This window comes from Athene noctua, chromosome 27 (genome assembly GCF_965140245.1).
Source record: "Athene noctua chromosome 27, bAthNoc1.hap1.1, whole genome shotgun sequence".
NCBI lineage: Eukaryota > Metazoa > Chordata > Aves > Strigiformes > Strigidae > Athene > Athene noctua.
Genome location: NC_134063.1, coordinates 6,237,902 through 6,255,144, shown reverse-complemented (window position 1 = coordinate 6,255,144; position 17,243 = coordinate 6,237,902). Strand labels below are relative to the sequence as shown.

Genomic DNA, 17,243 nt, shown 5'->3' with positions numbered 1-17,243 from the left:
GTGGGGGAGAAGATTCTCAAAGCAAACTGCTTCCCGGAAAGACAGAGCAAAACTTTAGATTTAAAAATACTCCTGCTGAAACGTTTATCTCTCTGAAATGGAGGCGCAACGAGGGAAAAAGCAGTGGAGTGCCTGCTGCTTGTGTAAGATGTCAGTGTTTAAGACGGGAGGAAAGTGCTGGTCCAAGAAAGAAGAGCCTGGGTAAGGCCAGTCCTCCTGTGGGGTACACACGGCCTCGGTGTGCCAGCACCATCAGCTGATTCGCTCGCAGGCTGCTCTGGGGGGAGAAGGCTGGCTCACATTTCCGTGAGAACACGGAGCTCAGCACTTAAACGTCAGTGGAGTCATTCCAGGCAGCTCAGATGTGGAAGAATTTATATGAAATGTTGAAATTGGAGATGAACGGAATAGTATAGATGTGAACCAACACTTGAACGAATATATATGTAAATAGATAGCTGATATGTCTGCAGGGGGATGTGTGTGCTCGCATACACACTAAATGTGTGTACGTGTACATCTATATATATGCACATGTATAAATATTTTAAAAGAATTCATGTTCTGGCTTAACTTAGGGTTTTTTTCTTTTCCTACCATTGCACATTTTGGCTCCAGCCCTAAGTGGAAATGTCCCAATGTGTTTCTTCTCTTCATGACCTGGCAAGAGTTAAGGGAGTTCTAGAAAGCTGACGAATCTTCTCTTGTCCCATTTCTGGAAATGAAGTCCAGTTGACCTCTGAATTTTGGGATGTTTAACATGTGAATTGTTGTTTTTCTCCCTCTCATCTTAACTCAGCCTTGCCGACGATGGGTCGTACTTACTTGCATCAGCATGGTGCGTAATAAGAAGCCAGGAAGTGGGGACTCAGTTATGCAATCTACATTTCAGTAAAATAAACACGACAGACAATCACCAGTATCTTCAGATGACTCAATTGAAAACATTGCTTCCTAGCAGTGGAGAGTTGCCACGCTGAAATAAACCTCCAAAATTCTTGCAGTAAATGCTGGATGTTGTTTGTCCTAGTGAAGGTCACTTGCTTGAACCGAAGTGATTATCGATTGCATTTCCATGTTTTAGACCTTGGAACCTACTATTTTCCTTTTCGATTTGTTGGTTTCACCTCTGGTTGCAGGAACCTGACTTTGTGGCCTGTTTCTGTATTCAGAATAGTGAAATGCTCTGATGTGTGCTTTAAGTGATGTGGGACTTGTGTGAGGGTTCTAGCTGAAGCTGTTTTTTCAACAGGAACGGGAAAAATGAGTTCTTGTATAATGCTGTCAGAAACCAAGAACCACATTTGGGATGGAGTTGAGGAAGCTGCCTCTGAGGGCTTGAGATGAACTTTTGAGACAGCTTTATGTTCTCATGTGTACGTAAATGCAGTTGGAGGGCAGAGCAGTTATTACTACAGTGTAGAAAGGGTTTTTCTATTAGAACAGACAGCACACTAATGAATAGGCTAATGTAGCAGCGTTAGACCCCATTCATGTGCCTGTGTTTGGCGGGGGGAAGGGAGGTGGACTCAGCTCCATAAAGTTCCTATTGTTCTAAAAGCAGAAACATCTGCTGGAGTAGCATTTTTGCTGAGATCAGCAGCAGGGAGCCGCTCGTTGACCAGTTCTGGTCTTTCCACTCCATATTTCGACTCTTCTGCATAATAATGCAGAATTTTCTTCTCGTAGGGAGGGAAAAAATGGTTAGATTAACCATGGGAATACACGCACTTGGGATAAATGAAAAGCTGGTGAACAAAGAGAGCTTTATGTAAGCTTGTGGCCAATAATACTCAGGTTTCGAGAGCTTGGTGTTGCTGTTTACTTGTTACAAGCTTGTCATGAATCATAAAACTCACAGGATGCTCGTTCCGGCGGTGCATCAGGACGGATGGGGTGTGCTGGTTGTGTTTGTCCTTCATTGTCATCTTGTGGCACTTCAGGTGGTGTAATGAACTCCATTATACATGTTGACAGACCACTGGCCTTTGCAAGGTGACTGCTGCAGTTTACTATTCTCATCTCATTTTAGGCAAAAAGGTTCAGGTGCGTAAACCTGCACCAGGAGCTTCCGATGCTGTTCCCTCCAGGAAGCGCCCAACGCCAGTCAACCTTGCCAGTGCAATAAAGAGAGGCAATAGTGCGATTTCTCAGAGACCCTTCAAAGATAGGGTTGTGCACTTACTGGCACTAAAGCCTTATAAGAAACCTGAACTTATTCTCAGATTGCAGAAGGATGGACTTTCTCAGCAGGACAAGGATTTGCTGGACAACCTTCTGCAGCAGGTTTGTACTCTGAAGGCAACAATTTAGGTAAAGGGAAACGTCCTCTCAGAAGGGTGGTACCTTCTGTGTTAGTCTGAACGTAACCTGTGTGTCTCAGAGCTGCAGCTGGATGTTTCTCTAAGGGCCGTGTCCGACAGAAGTTTGCAGCTGACATTACTATTTTGCTGGGCACAGCAGGAGCCTCTCAGGTGTGAGCCTTGGTGTAGGTGTTTGCAACTAAGCTGTATGATTTTTGGTTCACCACATCAGTCACTTAAGAGGAACACTTTTGGTTGGTTGTGGGGAGAATTGTCTAACAGAGAATCTACGAGCCGTTTGATTTGTGACCTATAAATCTTTACATTTTTGTTAACGTAGACATAAAGGAACGTGTTCTGTATTGATGCAAGTCATTATGCGAAGGAAAAAACGCGTTCCTCTCCCCTAAGCTTTACATCTTTGTATTGTTCAGACCCATGCCTTCCCTTCTTAGAAGTATAACTTGTTAGGTGTGAAGATCATGCAGCTTCTTGCAAAGCATATTATTTGTATGTCAAGTGTGAAAGCTGTCTCCGAGCTGAATCAGTTCTTAACACTTTGAGTCATGGTGAAGGTGCCATTTTAGGAATTGCAGTAAATACCTTTATTGCTCTCACGGTACAAAACACATCATGGATATTTATTTAAATGCTGCAGCTACCCTTTTCTGTATTGAATATTATTTTTTTTTTACTCCTTTTCAGACCTGAAAAGAATGAGACAGTGAGGAGTTAGTTTGCCCAAGGGCACAGGGCAGGTCATACTGAAAATGGAGTTATTGCTGGCACAACTTCCTCCTTCCCTAGGTTATAATCCTGTAGCCCTTAATTTTCCAGCAGCGCTTGAATTCTTCTGAGCACCCTTTTGAATGCTATAACTAGATTTTAATATTAGAAATACTGTTTTCTGATAATCACCTTTTATTGATGCTCTCAAAACCCCCTAGCAGGCAAGTGGTGTGTTTGGCAGTGTCCACAGTGTCAGCCTGATTGGGCTAAATGCTGATTTGGCTGTAAATGTATTGCTCGTAAACTTAATCTCCTTTCAGCACTACCAGGGCTCCCATCCACAGGCAGACACAGATAAGCTAAAAATTACAGGCTGCATTAAAGCTACATGTCTAAATACGTCTAGGTGTGGGTTTCATTGTACTCTTGCATCTCTCATAGGACTCTGTGTTCCTGCTGGCCTTTTTGCCTCATTTTGCAAGGCTTCTATTTTTGGGAGGCCCAGGGTGGAGCTTGCAGAGCCCCACACCAGCAAAACAAGGAGGTAGCAGCTCCCAGCCTCTGCGCAGAGAAAAATCTGCGTCGTTCTTCTGCCTGGGCTACAAGCCTTGCTGAGCAGCGTGGCTCCCGCTGCAGAAAGAAACAGTGAGCGGAGAGATTCTCAGAGTTTTTGAAAAACAACCTGGCTTTGCTTTTGTCTCTTGGGCATGTTTACTGGGATATCTAAATGTAAAACACAGCTCAAATTCTTCTTGTATTTTGGCTCAGGATTTTGGAAAGCTGACAGAACTGAAAGGAAAAACAAAGTGTTCGTCATGTAAACTGATAACTCTGCTTTCTATTTTTCACTTATCAGGAGAGCTTTGCTGTATTAGTTCTGCAGCTTTTTGCTTTTAAATTCTTAGGGGTTTAATATTAGGTCATAGTCTTCCTAAAGCAAAAGCAGAAGAATTAACAGCATCTTCAGTTAATTCAAGACTTTCCACTCCTTCACTTGATTTTTTTTTTTTTTTTTCTGAAGCTGTCTTGCTGCTGCATGGGTAATAAAAATTCATAAGCACAAGTGTGTCTCCTGAATGGAGCGAGCAATGGAGAACGCTAATCCTTAAACAGACGCACAATATCTCCACTGACTGAATAAAAGCATCTTCCAGGTTCAAGCGTAATAGAGTTGTCAAACTGAGCGGCTGAAGCGGTGAATTTGGGACGCGGTTGCTGGCTTTGCCGGTTGACCAGCCTGCTGTGGGCACAGCACTTGGCACCTCTGCCTCCGTGTCCCTCTTATAAAATCAAATTTAAAGCTTTGTTTTCTTTCTAAACTTTCAGTGCTCTACGATCACCTAAGAAGGGTTCAAAGACAGTATCTGCAAAAGCTTAGTTGGGGCTTTTTGGTTTGTGCTAACACTGTGTTTGTCAGATTTGTAACCAGCAGCAAGAAGTTAAATTCTCAGTCAAGCTGTGGAAGGACTGATTAAAGTGGGATAACTCTTAACAAGTTGTTTCCATTCTAATACAATTCTGCTGGCTCCAACAGTGTTTCCTACCCGTGTAGGCACCACACAGAGTTTTTGTGAGGAAACTACACATGACAGAATTGGATAAAATGTCAGAAAGCTTCTCGTGCAAGTGTACCGAGCTAACTGCGGCACGTGATTTAGGTGCAGTGCCTTATTGTCAAACCCTGGGCCATAAGCTGGTAATCACAGGTTTTGTTCTTGCCCTGAAGTAGTCCTCAGAAAAGTTCTCCTCCGTGAAATCCAGCAGATGATCCGGACACACTGAACTGCACAGTGTCATCTGCAAGTCCCTAATGTGTTCTGTCTACAAGGCGTTCTCTTCGCTGCTCCTTGAGAAAGGAGCTTTGTCGCCTGTTTTACTGGCTTGTTAGCGAGAAATTATCTTCTGGCAATTGTTAACTAAGCTATCACCGCAAGAGTTCCTCTATCAGCTAATAAACTGCACCATTTTGGCTATCGGACAGGTGTGATAAGTGAACTGCTTGTTCCCATTAGACTTTATTTCCAGGTGTTTCCATAAACTGATGTTGTACCATTCCAGACTATGCAAGCTGAATAATCTGTTTAGATATGACTTGTTTCCCAGTAAACTGGATATGCTTTGGAAACTCATAATAAACTACTTCAATGACAAGGCAAAAAGAAAGGCACAGTTTGATTAAATAATCCAAATAATTGGGAAATGAAGTATAAAGTCTCTCCTTGTTCTCTGACACTACAAACTTCTACTAGGTCTGAGGGTTTTCTTTGTCTACATCTTTTTTGTTAGAACAAGTGAGAAAATTAAACCCTAACGGGTTTTTTTTTTTGCAAATTACTTTTGTTTCAGGTGGCAAATTTGAGTGCCAAGGACAGCACTTTCACACTGAAAGATTGTGTATACAAAGAAGTGCAGAAGGACTGGCCTGGCTACTCTGAAGGAGATCAGCAGTTGTTGAAGAGGATACTTGTTCGGTAATTATTCCATCTTTGTTAATAACATCTGGAGCTTGAAAATACTGAACCAGGTCAGTTGGTATAAATCAGGGTAACCAAAGTCAGTAGAACTACGGTAAGTTGAGTGTTTGACTTATTTTAACATGAAGTAAATCTGTTTATCATCCAGGCAGCTGTAAATGTTGACTAAACTTGAACATCAGAGTGAATGCACTCTTCAGATCATCCTGAGTTGCCTATAAATCATGATACTAAAAGCTGGGGGAAAAATCTGAATGGGGAACACAAGCTATTACACTTAATGGTGGTTTAAAATCCTGGGTGATGAAAGGATTAAGGCAAACGTGTCCAGCTCAACTCTCCACTGAAACTCTCCTCTTTTTTTTTTTTTTCTGTACCTGGTACATGGCTTCATGCACAGGTTCCGTGTTTGAAGACAGGGAGAGGGACGTTATGATGAAGCCACATCCCCTAAACTTGTCTTGCTCAGCCTCTTTGTGCTCCCTTCCTGTGGATGTCCCCGTTCCCCTTGAGCTGTTTGCTTTGGAGACTTTGCTGCTTAATTTCTGTAGTGGTGTTTGGATGTTTGTTTACTGTGTTTCTCCTGTGTTGGAAATTTGGTTAGTATCACAGTTGCCCTGCAAGATGAATATTTGATTGGAGTAAAGGACGTGTGAAAAAAACACGAGGCAGTTCAGGAAAGAGAAGTCCCCTAAAACACGTGCTGGTTATCCTGCTGCCCACACAGTGTAATAATCACTCTCCAGGGGATACCTGTTCTGATGTTCCTTCCTGAAAACAGCCCTTATTAACTCTGAGTTGGTTGAGATTATCACTTTGTCTCACTGGTTTTCCTCTACAGATATTTTTTCCTTAGGTGAAGCCTCCAAGCTTGGAAGCTTTTGGCTGGCAGGCAGCAGGAAAAGAGAACATATCTCCCAGTTCCTAAAGGAGAATTCTGCTCTGAGTGTTTTTATTTCCCTCTCTGGGTTTTCAGTGTGTTTCTGTTGCCTTGGTATAAATTTTGAGATGCAGATAGAGATTTTACTTGACTTGGTTTTGAGACTGACTTTATTGTACTTTTGGTTAAGATTAAGTAGAGCATGCTCTGTTTGAACAGTTTCCATGATTTGAAAGCACAGTTGGCTTGGAGATGAGGCTTTGTTAAACCAACAGAAACTTGCACTTAAAGTGCTTTGGCGTGCTAAAGAAAAAAAAAAATCACACTCATTTAAATGGCCTTGATGTTGAATTATAATTAAAAGGAAAAATACAACTGCCGCGCAGTCTTTACAGCTTTCAAAAAAGTTAATTTCTCCCTGCAGAAAGCAGTGTTTACTGCTTTTTCTAGAATTGTGGCATTCAGTTATGCAAAGGTCTAAAAATAGACCTTGGAAAGGATGTATTCAACTGTACAAACAAAGACCCACTCAGCCAATGCAGGTAATGAGGCTACAAAATGGAAAAAACATGTCGGGTTGAAGACAGTAGAAAAACATTCACAAAAAGGGCACAGGCACCAGACGTAGGACTTTACGTAGCTGGCTGTGGTAGTTTACGTGGTTGCCTAGATCCAGCCAATTGTTAAATGTTCTCTCTGTTTTCAGGTCCGGTTGCCACTTGATGGTTCAACGGCTGCAATAATTAGCACATCTGCAAATATTAAAACCGTACCTAACAGTGCTCACGCTGGGCTAACTCATTTTTCCTCGTGTTGTCTGTGTTTCCCATCCTTTCACTGTTGTAGCAAAATGATTTTCTGTCCTTACAAGAGCTGCTGAATTGAAAGTAGTCGTCTTTCATTCACTTTTTTTTTTTTTTTAAATCCATAATTAACATGTTAGGGCATGTGACAAGGTTGCTCGGTCTAGTCAAACGGCATCCAAAAAAGCCACTTTCACTGTGGTGTTTATGGGATAGCACTGTTCCCCTTCCTGTTTTTGCAGTCTCTGAGTACTTTTCTTGAGTTGATCCGTGGCTGTTGAGATTGTTCTAAAGAAAATCAAACAAAACAGCAGCGGAAGGCAAAACTGCAGGTGTCTAAATGTTGCTGCAATACGGCCGCAGGTTCAAGCTCAGGTTAAAAGAAAAAAAAAATCTTGTAAAAGTCGTGGGGTCTAGATCTGAAATATTTTTTTTCAAACGCTGGGGAAGATTATGTGTGCACTTTAAAGCTGATTATAGCCTCTTGTGGAAGAATTTAGACGTTGGTTATTTAGGCTGTACAGCTGGTGACAAAATGACTGCAGAGCTAGTTTATTAAAACCTTTAACCCTGAAATATTTATTTTTTTTTCAGCTTGACAGCTGCAACTTGATGCAACAGTGGTTTTTCCTGGGTGATTAATAGATGGGCAATCTGACTGGTGTCAGAAGAGTAGGGCAAAGCTGGTGTGCTGGGAGACTTTACTCCGAGCTCTGGAGAGCCCCTTGGGCGGTGGGGAGCGGAGATACCCAGCGTGAATGTGAATTAATGCACTTACGTGATTAGAATGACTTGCATTGTGCTTTTTTTGCTACGAGGGGTTCCTGTTGTTTTGTCAAATACCTCAAATACAGACTGGCGTAGCACTGTTTTGCATGATGCAGTTTAGAAGTATTATTATGAAGCCCTAAATGTAAATCCTGGTGGACCTATAATACTGTAACAGTTCCTGTTACAATCCTGCTTTTCCTGGACCCAGAGGGGCTAGTTTCTGAAGGAGGACTGCTGTTCCTGCAAAATATTGTTTTAATAGTGCTAATGAGTGGGAGAACTTAACACCCAACATCTGAATGTGAGTTTCGGCCCCTTTTTGGTGCGCTTGCTTTCTGAATTGTCTCCTGAAGTCAGTTGTAACCGAGGCAAACTCAGCAGAAATTAGTTTAAATAATGTCTTGCTTATTGAGCTGTATTTCAGTCAATAGCAATATGTAAGCAATAGCATAGTAGTAATAACAGCAATAAGTAATTAACAATAAAAATAAAATCAAATTTAAAATTAAAAAATAAAAAGTAATAGCAACATGCAATAAGCAATAAGTCAGTATGTACATCCTATACACTTTAAAGGTCAATGCCAGTTTTTACTAATGTGTATACGGATTATTCTTCTAAGGTTGCAATTAATTTGTTGTAATACTTAACGTCACCAGCTCAAGAGGAAAGAGGTAAAACTGTCAGAAATTTAAGTTCCATCCTCGGTGGGGAATCCTCTCGTGCCTGACAGCTCAGCCTGCCTCCTCCCTCCCTGCCACACCACCAGCAGCGTCAGTGCGAGGTGTTACCTCCATTCACAGAGCATTACAAAATCATGGGAAGGCAAGAAGGAGATAAACAATTGCCATACGTTGATTGATATTTTCCTGTAGTAATTTCTTCTTCTTAGATTTTGTCCAAGGTCGAAACTGAAAGCGCCTGAACAAGCTACTTTAATGGCATCTTCAAACAGTCGGAATTAGAGCCTAGAAAAGGGCTCTTTGCTCTGCAGGAAGATTTGAAATACCACTTGTTGGCTTTTCAAGCATGAGATTTGAACAGCCCTAAATTCTGTTTTTCAGGAAACTCTGTCAGCCCCAGAACAGTAGCGGTTTTCAAGGAGAAGCGCCTTCCCTGAGTCCACCAAAAGACAATGTGAACTCCAGCTCTCCTCCTCAGGTGGGTGATCCCTCTCCAAGGGTCTTGGGTCTGGTTAGCACGGAGCCAGCGACCGGCTCCGTCTGCTCCTGATGGACGTAGGTCCAGGCTGAGCTGCTCAGCCTGTCTGCACACTGTAATCGCCTGCTGCTGGAGGCTGTTAGGTCAATAGGTTGTTGGGTTGGTTTTTTTTTTCTATTTTATTAAGTTAGAGTCTAATTCTGGGTTTCCTCAGCATCTGTTTCTGCTCTGGATGCGATTTAGTGGCGGCCTATGGGGAGGATCTCTGACAGTGCGTCTTAGGTTTAGTTTTAAGGGCTAAATTTTTTTCACGGTGCCTACATTCCCCTTGGAGTTCCTGGGAGAATGAGCTTGTGTTTTACTCATTACTAATAATTGACTGGAACGAAGCAGTAATAAGTAGCTCCCAAACACGGTTGAGTTATTAAAAACCTTGACCTTTTGCAACCTAATTGCCGTGACAGGTCAGAAGCAGGTTGGTCTGCTCTTGGATTTGTTGAGTGCACAGAGTTGTGAAAAGTACCTTTTGACTGGTTTTCCATGATGATTAAAACTGCAAAGGAGCTGCGTTTGCTTGTGTGTGAAGCCTTTTCCCAGTCTCTCAGTATCTCAGCGCAGGCATTTCTCTCTAGCATTGTGAAATGCCGGCTTCCCTTCTCTGCTGTGGGTCAGCCCAGACAAGTTGAGTATTTATTCTCCTCCTGCCAGTGGAATGTGTAATGCCTACTTGTCTGGACAGACGCACTGAGGATTAGTGGCAAAGAATATTAGCAGGTAAAGAAATTATGTGCTTTCTGGAAGTGAGAGGGAGGCAATTTTTTATTGAGAACAAGAACTGTGCAACTCGTTTGCCAGGTAGCTAATTCCAAATCCTCTCCTGTTCTTCTGTGGGCACGTTCCTGGTGAATAAAGAATGATCCCCTTCGAGTTAGCTTGGAAAGACACAATGTTGTTATGAGGCTGGTCTTTTTCTCAACCTGCTTCTGAAAAAAATATAGGTTGAAAAATCATCTGGCTTCTGGCTGTAAATATTTTGAAAGACACAAAAGTCTGTTGGGGATGTTTCTGGTCTCTTGAGATGACCCAATCAGAGCTTTGGGTGGTTGATTGGATCTAGAAAAGGCTGTTGAAACAGGGGCAACAAACACGGAATATAAATGCTTCCAGCAGTGCTTCTGACATGGCTTGTGTCAGACAGCAAACCACAGACAGCTTTTTATTGTAAGCAGTCTTTTTTTTTTGGTAGTCTATAGCTGTAGTCCCTATTTAGAGAAGGGATGCCTGTTAATGGTTGCAGTCCCAGCAGAGGGCTGGGATTTGGTAGTCTGGAATGCAAAACATTTTGGGAAAGTTCAGTTGTAGAATGAAGGAAAAAAAAAAAATTAGTCTGATAATTGAGGGAGCATGGCAGAGCAGGTACCGCACGCATTTCCCACCTCCTAACCAGAGCTGGTGAAGCTGGTGTGTGTTGGCTTTAGAGAAAGGATGGTAAAAGATGGCAGTTTTTAGCTCTGAGACCTGTAGTCCCAGCGAACGGCCCCTCCTCTCGGAGATGGACACCGCTCGGGCTGCGCTGGGGAGGCAGTCGGGGATGTTGCAAAGCCGGTTCGACGTGCTGCCTTTGCCCCTTGAGCTCTGCGGCGCTGTGAGCAGCTCCTCTTCGTAATTACCTTGACAGGTGGAAAGGATTGGTGTCACTGAACGGTGGCCTTGAGACCCCTGGAGTTAGCAAAGAGAAATAATAACTGCGGGGAAAAGGAACGAATTGGTGGCTCCCTGACAAAGCAGCCCTGCATCCAGCTGCACTTCTGTGACGGAATAAAATTTCCATTTACAAACACGTCGCAGTCCTGCCTGAGACATAAAGAAAACAATAAAATAGCCAAAAGAAATAACCAGAACTGTCGCTTGTTTCCCTCTGGGCACTAAATAATCTTTCCTCAGAGTCTGGGCAGCCCTGTGCTGCCAGGCAGGCACACACCGCTGCACTGATGGCTGTCCAAGGTAATTTTGGCTGGTTCAGGCTGGACTGAGCCCGACAGCCGTAGTTCTGGCTCTGCACTGAGCTCTGCTTTCTGCTGACTGACAGACGGGTCCTTCCACAGTGCAGCTTCCCCGGGCTAACCCGCAGTCTGTAGGCAGCTGCTTGCTCGGAGGTGTGAGCACCCAGAGCTTCTCCAAGCTCTGCCCGTGACTGTCCGGGTAGGGCTGATGGCAGCAGTTGGAACCACTTCTCTCTCTCCGTTTCTTATTTAAAAAAAGGGATGCTCAGGTCATGTTGGCCTGTGTGACGTGGCTTTTAAAACTGCTTGCAGCTGTCCTCTTTTGCCTTAAATTCTGAGAACAGCTGACATTTTCTCACCTCTTCCAGGAAATGTCTCTTTCTTGAGAAGAGGAAGGAGTGATATTGCAAGGGTAAAGCTCTTGACCACAGAGTTGTTAAAATCAGTTGGGAATAAAATGCAGAACTTGTGAATCCCTCCCTGCTCCAGAGGTCTGAGCACATCTTTCCTTCGCAGGGACTCTGAGGTGCTCTAAGTGACATGCCAGGACTAGAAGGACAGATGTTTTTACGATGGTTCCAATTTTTTAAGTGTCTGGGGCAGGAGGAGGGTGAAGGACAGGGTTTTACTTCTAAAGGGCTAGATTTGAAATAAGATACAGTGAGATTAGACTGGGTTACATGGCCCGTGCATGAGTAGTGCAGGAGATCAGTAATTGCTGACGTGATGGGGGGTTTCTCTGAGCTCTCCCACCAAGCCGTGAGCTCCGGAGCGGCTGTCAGGATTGTCGGGAAGCAGCTTGGGATGGATCAGCTTCTGTAGGACCTGGCGGTCCTGGAGCCTGTGTCCAGGACCAGCCTCTGAGCTGGGACGCTGGCTGGCGACTCTCACTGATAGCAGAGCTCTTTTTCTGGGGATATTCCCCTGTTCTCTGGTATTGCACCACCACCTAGTGGTAACAGCATCCAAAATTTGGGCCTCAAGACTTCAAGATTATTTTTTTTTTTTTAATCCTTTTTTCCTCCTCAGAAACGATCCCAGCCTCTGGAGTTTATTGATCCCCTGGCCAACAAAAAGCCCAGGATCTCGCATTTGGCTCACAGAACTCAGCCCACTTTCAACGGGAAACTGAATTCCTCCAATTCCTCCAACGGGAAGGACGCTCCTGCCCCTGCCCTGCCGCCGGCTCTGCCGGAGTCGGTGAGCTCCAGCTCCAGCCTCCCGGTGCTGGAGCTGCCGAGGCCTCACGATCCCCTTTCGGATGTCAGCAACGACCTGACTCACAACGGCAGAGACTGTGAGAACCCGGAGACGGCTGACAGACTGACTCATCCTTTGTCAACAGACTGTCCCCAAACGAGCAAGCACAATTGCAGCTCGTACGTAAAAACCAAGAAAAAATCCAAAAAGCACAAAGACAAGGAAAAGGAGAGAAAGGAGAAGAAAAGTGAAGAGAAATGCAAAGAGGAGAAGCAGGACTGTGAAGTAATAAAAAATGCTGACTTAGTTAGTGTTCCCCAGGAACAGGTCACAGGTATGTATGGTCTGAGAGGTCCTCCTGTACGCCTCGTGCTAAGATAATATTGGTATTGACTGCGTATGGTTTCTGCCCCAAATCTATTTAAGGAAAGAGGTTGTGTGTCCACTCACAGAGACCGTGTGGTTAACGAAATAATATCGCTGTCCCTACCTCCAAATCAACAAATGTGCTTCCTCTCAGAAGAGGATATCAGGTTTTTCCTGTTTAACCTTTCGTGCTGTTTGGAACTGCCTCAGACCGTGTCATGTTTCTCCTTGTTAAATTAAAAGCTGTATTAATATATGGGGATGAAAGGCAGACATCAAGATCTGTTGGAAAAAAAGCAGTGCTGCTTGATTACTTACAGCTCTTCTGCTTGTGTTGGGTATTGTGATGACTGTTGTATTGATTTTTAACTCGGTAATGAAAAGTTAGTCACAAAAGCTTTTAATATTGGATACAAAAGAAATGATAGATAAGTCTTGTGATAAATGCTGTTAGAGCAGTGTTACAACCAGCTCCTTCAGGCTTAAAGAGCTTCCCTGTTGTATCCCACTCTTACTCTGAATTTCTTTCTTTGAGGACTAACACAACAGTGAATCTGTTACCTGTTGAGATGGAATGAAAATGTTTCCCATCAAACCAGGGTATTCCTAAGTCAGTTCTACATGCTCTTAGAAGTTAGAGCAGGGAATACAGGTTGGCTAATGCAATCCATTCACTTGCCAGTGTCTGCAGCTTTCCTGTTTTCTGCTGTTTTGTCAGGATTTGTTACAACTCCCCAGAGCAGTGGAACTTCCCCTGCAGCCTTCAGCAATATTGCGGCCTTGATCTGTTGTTGAATTTCTTTGCATCCATCTTGTTTTCCTTTGCCCCATTACTACTTTCTAAGTTCCTCTTCATGCTGGAAAATCATCCAGTTTTGGCCCAAAAGGGACAGTAACTTGAACTGGAAATTTGTTGGAACTCCTGGAAAGGGAGAGCTTTGTAGGGCATTGGGGTTATGACGATGCTAGTCCTCTCCTTCCCTACAGTCTTTGTAGCACCTGCAGAATGCATTTTGATTGCTCACTGGTGATTTTTAATGACACTCTGTAGTTCTGATCATTGTGTGGCACTGCAGAACCACGCTCTTCAGATACTTCTTACTTCTGTAGTTTTTTTGTGAATGTTTGTTTTTCTTCCCCATGTACCTTGTGTCATGAGTGGCAGTGGGTAGATACACACACATTCTCTCTCTCTTGATGCACATTTTTGTCAGCGTTTCGTACAAAAAACAAAATACCCTGAATTCCTTCTTCATGAAGTTGCTCACCCTTTACCATCTTTTTCTGCTTTGCTTTAAAAACAGTTTAATGACTGGCTTTTTGTTAATTAGTAGGAGTCGGGTTTTGTTCCTGCTGCACGGCTGATGTATGCGAGGTAACGAATCCGAGCTGGACTTGGGACTAATCATAAACAGGATGTGGTCAGTGGCCGCTCGGGTCGTGTACAGCCAGCTCACATCTGAATTGGGATCTTTCCTTCTGCACCTTACTCGATGCGGATAGCACGGGCCTCATCCTGCTCCTTTTGTCTGCAGCAAGTGGCTGACAGCCTCCCCTAAGTCCCCCTTGGGCCAGGGACTGCAGGGACCGGAGGTTGGTTTGTGGTTTTTTTTTTTCTCCAGAGAGATTTGTTCAAGAGGTGGTGGAGGGACCTTTGGGGTCCTTTCAGCAGTCAGTAGGTGGCACTCATAGGCAAAATAAACTTTTTCTCCCGTTTTCCTCCACGATCTTCCTTACCCACATTCAGCATCTTTCATGCTGATGGTCACAAAGATGAAAGCAGAATTGTCTGCAGTCGGAATTTGAGACTGGGGTGTTAATGACACTGTCTTTTCTGCCATTCTTCCACTCTGCTCGGGAAAGCCTTTCCGTGGAAATTCAGAGAAAAATCATTTTTTAAAATTAAAGAGTTAGGTTATTGCTTTTATGTGCCTGTGTTTGTTACTTGGGCATTTCCCGCTCCCTGCAGTTTGTCTGGGGTAGTAACTGTGAACTGCTGTGGGTGAGTATAGGGCAGGTGAGCTGTGGGGCTTGCACTTGCCTTTGCACGATTTCCCCAAATACACAGCAATCAAGATACTCTTGCTCCAAGTAACAGACTTGGAAAGAAGATGAAAGGAGAAATACACTTTTGCAAAGGGTTAAATCCTTCACAGCCTTCTCCACTTGCCTCTTATTTTGCTGCCTTCTCACGGATGCTGTTGACTTTCTGATTGGGGCTTTCAATATAATACACAGCTCAGGAGAAATATTCCCCCTTTCAAACCTGTATCCAACCGCTTGCTTCTTCCAAACTAGTACTGCAGTGTTTGGTTTAGGGTGAGCATGAGATCTGTTTCAGGCTCACGTTACGAATCCCATTCCTCCCGAGGTCTTTAGTCCCTTTGCTTAAGCTCCTAAACATTCTTAGCTGAGCCCGGCTTGATTCACATTTCTTCACCTTCATAGAGCAGAGATCACTTTGATTCATCTCCAGGGCGGTGGGGCTCTATGAGGAAAAAGCTGTGTGCCTTCTAAACCTCTCTGGTACCCTGTGGGAGTCTGGAGTATTAATAGTAGGAGTCTGAACTTGCAGTATTAATAGTAGGAGTCTACGTAGTGTAGAATCAGGGGAAAAGAATGTGCACCTTGCTCAGCCTCTGTTCTGCTCATCTGGACTCATAGATGTGTCTCGCACTGTAGCTGTGGGGATATCAGTGTTATCCCTCCCTGCAGGCAGTGTTTATAAACCAATTAAATGAAGGTTTTTGCTACTCAGTGCATTGGCTAATGTTGATAGTGTTTTGCTGACAGACAAATACTAGAGAAGCCTTGAAGTTTCAACCACCTTATTGTGGATCTTCTGGTTTTGTCAACTCAAAGCAAAACAAGAATCCTTCAGAATTCGATAACCTGTATATTGCTGATAAGTTTATGAATTTGCAATTTAATTCTGTGGAGCTATAAACAAGTTTTTATTTTTTCAGGTTTAAATGGAACATGCAATAATTCTAGTGTACCAACATCAACTTCAGAAATGCCAGATTATTTATTGTAAGTATATTTATCAGTTGCTTCATCACTTTGGGATCACGTTTCAAGCTAAAAATCACGATGTGCTGGGGTTTTTTGTTGGACTTTGCTGTTATAGATAGAACTTTGTAAGGTGGCCTTAAAGAAAAAGAGTAAATCCAGCTTTGCAGATGTTTAGTCTCAGAAACTGTCTGTTCTTTACCTCCTTGTGGAGTTCAAGGTTATCTTCCTATAAACAGATTGTTCATGTACTTCAAGAAATGTAGCATACCTTGAAGGGGTTTGAAAGGATTAAATGTCTCCGCGTTACAGTTGGAAACTTTGAAAGGAAATTGTCGGCTTTAATGTTATGGAAGACAGGGCAAGAAAGGATTTTGAGAGGTTAGCTAACTCTTCCCCTGTTCAGAGCCAAGATCATCTACATAAACCAGTGAAATATTCTTCATGGGGAGGTTATAACCCCTGGGTTAGGATGTGAGTAGTTTCACCTCTTGACTTTTTAATCAGATCCCCTTGAGGTTAATTAAACAATACACTTGTCTGCTGAAGCACAAAAATCACTGTGCACAAAGCCAAAAATCTGCATAAACCCCAACCTGTTACAAACAAAGCTCTACGGTAGCAGAGAAGCGTGGCTGTGGGTGATACTCCCTGTGCACGTCTCAGCCTGGGCTTTGAGTGCCATCAGATCTGGTTTGGCCACGCTGTGATCACTCGGAGGGAAGAGGAGGTGGTGTTGGCTCTTGGCTCTGCAGGAGCAGTCCCTGGAGTTGGCTGGAGGATATAAAGGATCCTTGCACGGTGACAAAGCTGTGGTTCGCTGGGCTGCACGGACCAACAACCAACCGCTCCGGGCTGGTGTTTCCAGTACCCTTCACAAGAATGCAGATGGCTGGGTGGGTTCTTTTTCTTGCAACAGATGTGCTGATCCTCCCGACAGAGGGATGTTACAGCTGCTCAGTTCATCTCCACAGAAATAGTGTAAAGTTTATGAACTCCTGTGAGGTCCCTTGTCTCACCTTTTGGTACAATCTGACTGTTTTGATGGTCACCTCCTTAAATTATAAGAGCTGTCACTGCTGTTGTGACCATGGAGGTCTGTGTTTCATACTAGTGAGGCAGCTTCCTTATAGCATATCCCGTGTAGATGCTTATTTATACCAGCAAGGAGTCAGTTCTTGAAGGCTAGAGCATATCTAGGTTAACAGAGTCAACGTTTTCCCTTAATTTGACACCTAAAGTAGTTTATATGTGTTCATGCACCGAGCTGGTGCTGCTGCAGACAGCGTAAGGTGGCAAATTAGAGTCATCACCTACAGAAAGATGAGTTTGACTATCAGAGAGGACTGGCTGCTGGGCTTTCTGCAAAATGTCAGGTTTAATGGCTTTTTGTTGAGCTGAATAACTTTCAAAGGGCCTCAGAAGGCGCTTCTGTTAATATGTGGGCTCTTGTGTTCGATTCACGTTGGGTATCTTCAGAAGGTGGTGGAAATACAGTCAGTCTGTTCAACACGGTTTCGTGTCGTGTGCTTGCCACATAA

General features: G+C 43.6%; 1 protein-coding gene across 3 annotated transcripts in view; it reads left to right on the top strand.

Annotated features, from left to right (window-relative positions):
• The window catches only part of ELL (elongation factor for RNA polymerase II), a 54,615-nt gene that overhangs the window by 32,985 nt on the left and 4,387 nt on the right, over nucleotides 1-17,243 (top strand). For 2 of the 3 annotated variants that reach the window (XR_012635239.1, XM_074927826.1), the window contains exons 5-9: nucleotides 2,033-2,286; nucleotides 5,379-5,503; nucleotides 9,025-9,121; nucleotides 12,154-12,658; nucleotides 15,657-15,723. Coding sequence is in view for 2 of the 3 variants with exons in the window: in XM_074927826.1 (XP_074783927.1) it covers nucleotides 2,033-2,286; nucleotides 5,379-5,503; nucleotides 9,025-9,121; nucleotides 12,154-12,658; nucleotides 15,657-15,723 (1,048 nt within the window). In the remaining variant the exon portion in view is untranslated. The remainder of the gene's footprint in view (nucleotides 1-2,032; nucleotides 2,287-5,378; nucleotides 5,504-9,024; nucleotides 9,122-12,153; nucleotides 12,659-15,656; nucleotides 15,724-17,243) is intronic. The other variant, XM_074927827.1, reaches the window with a different exon arrangement.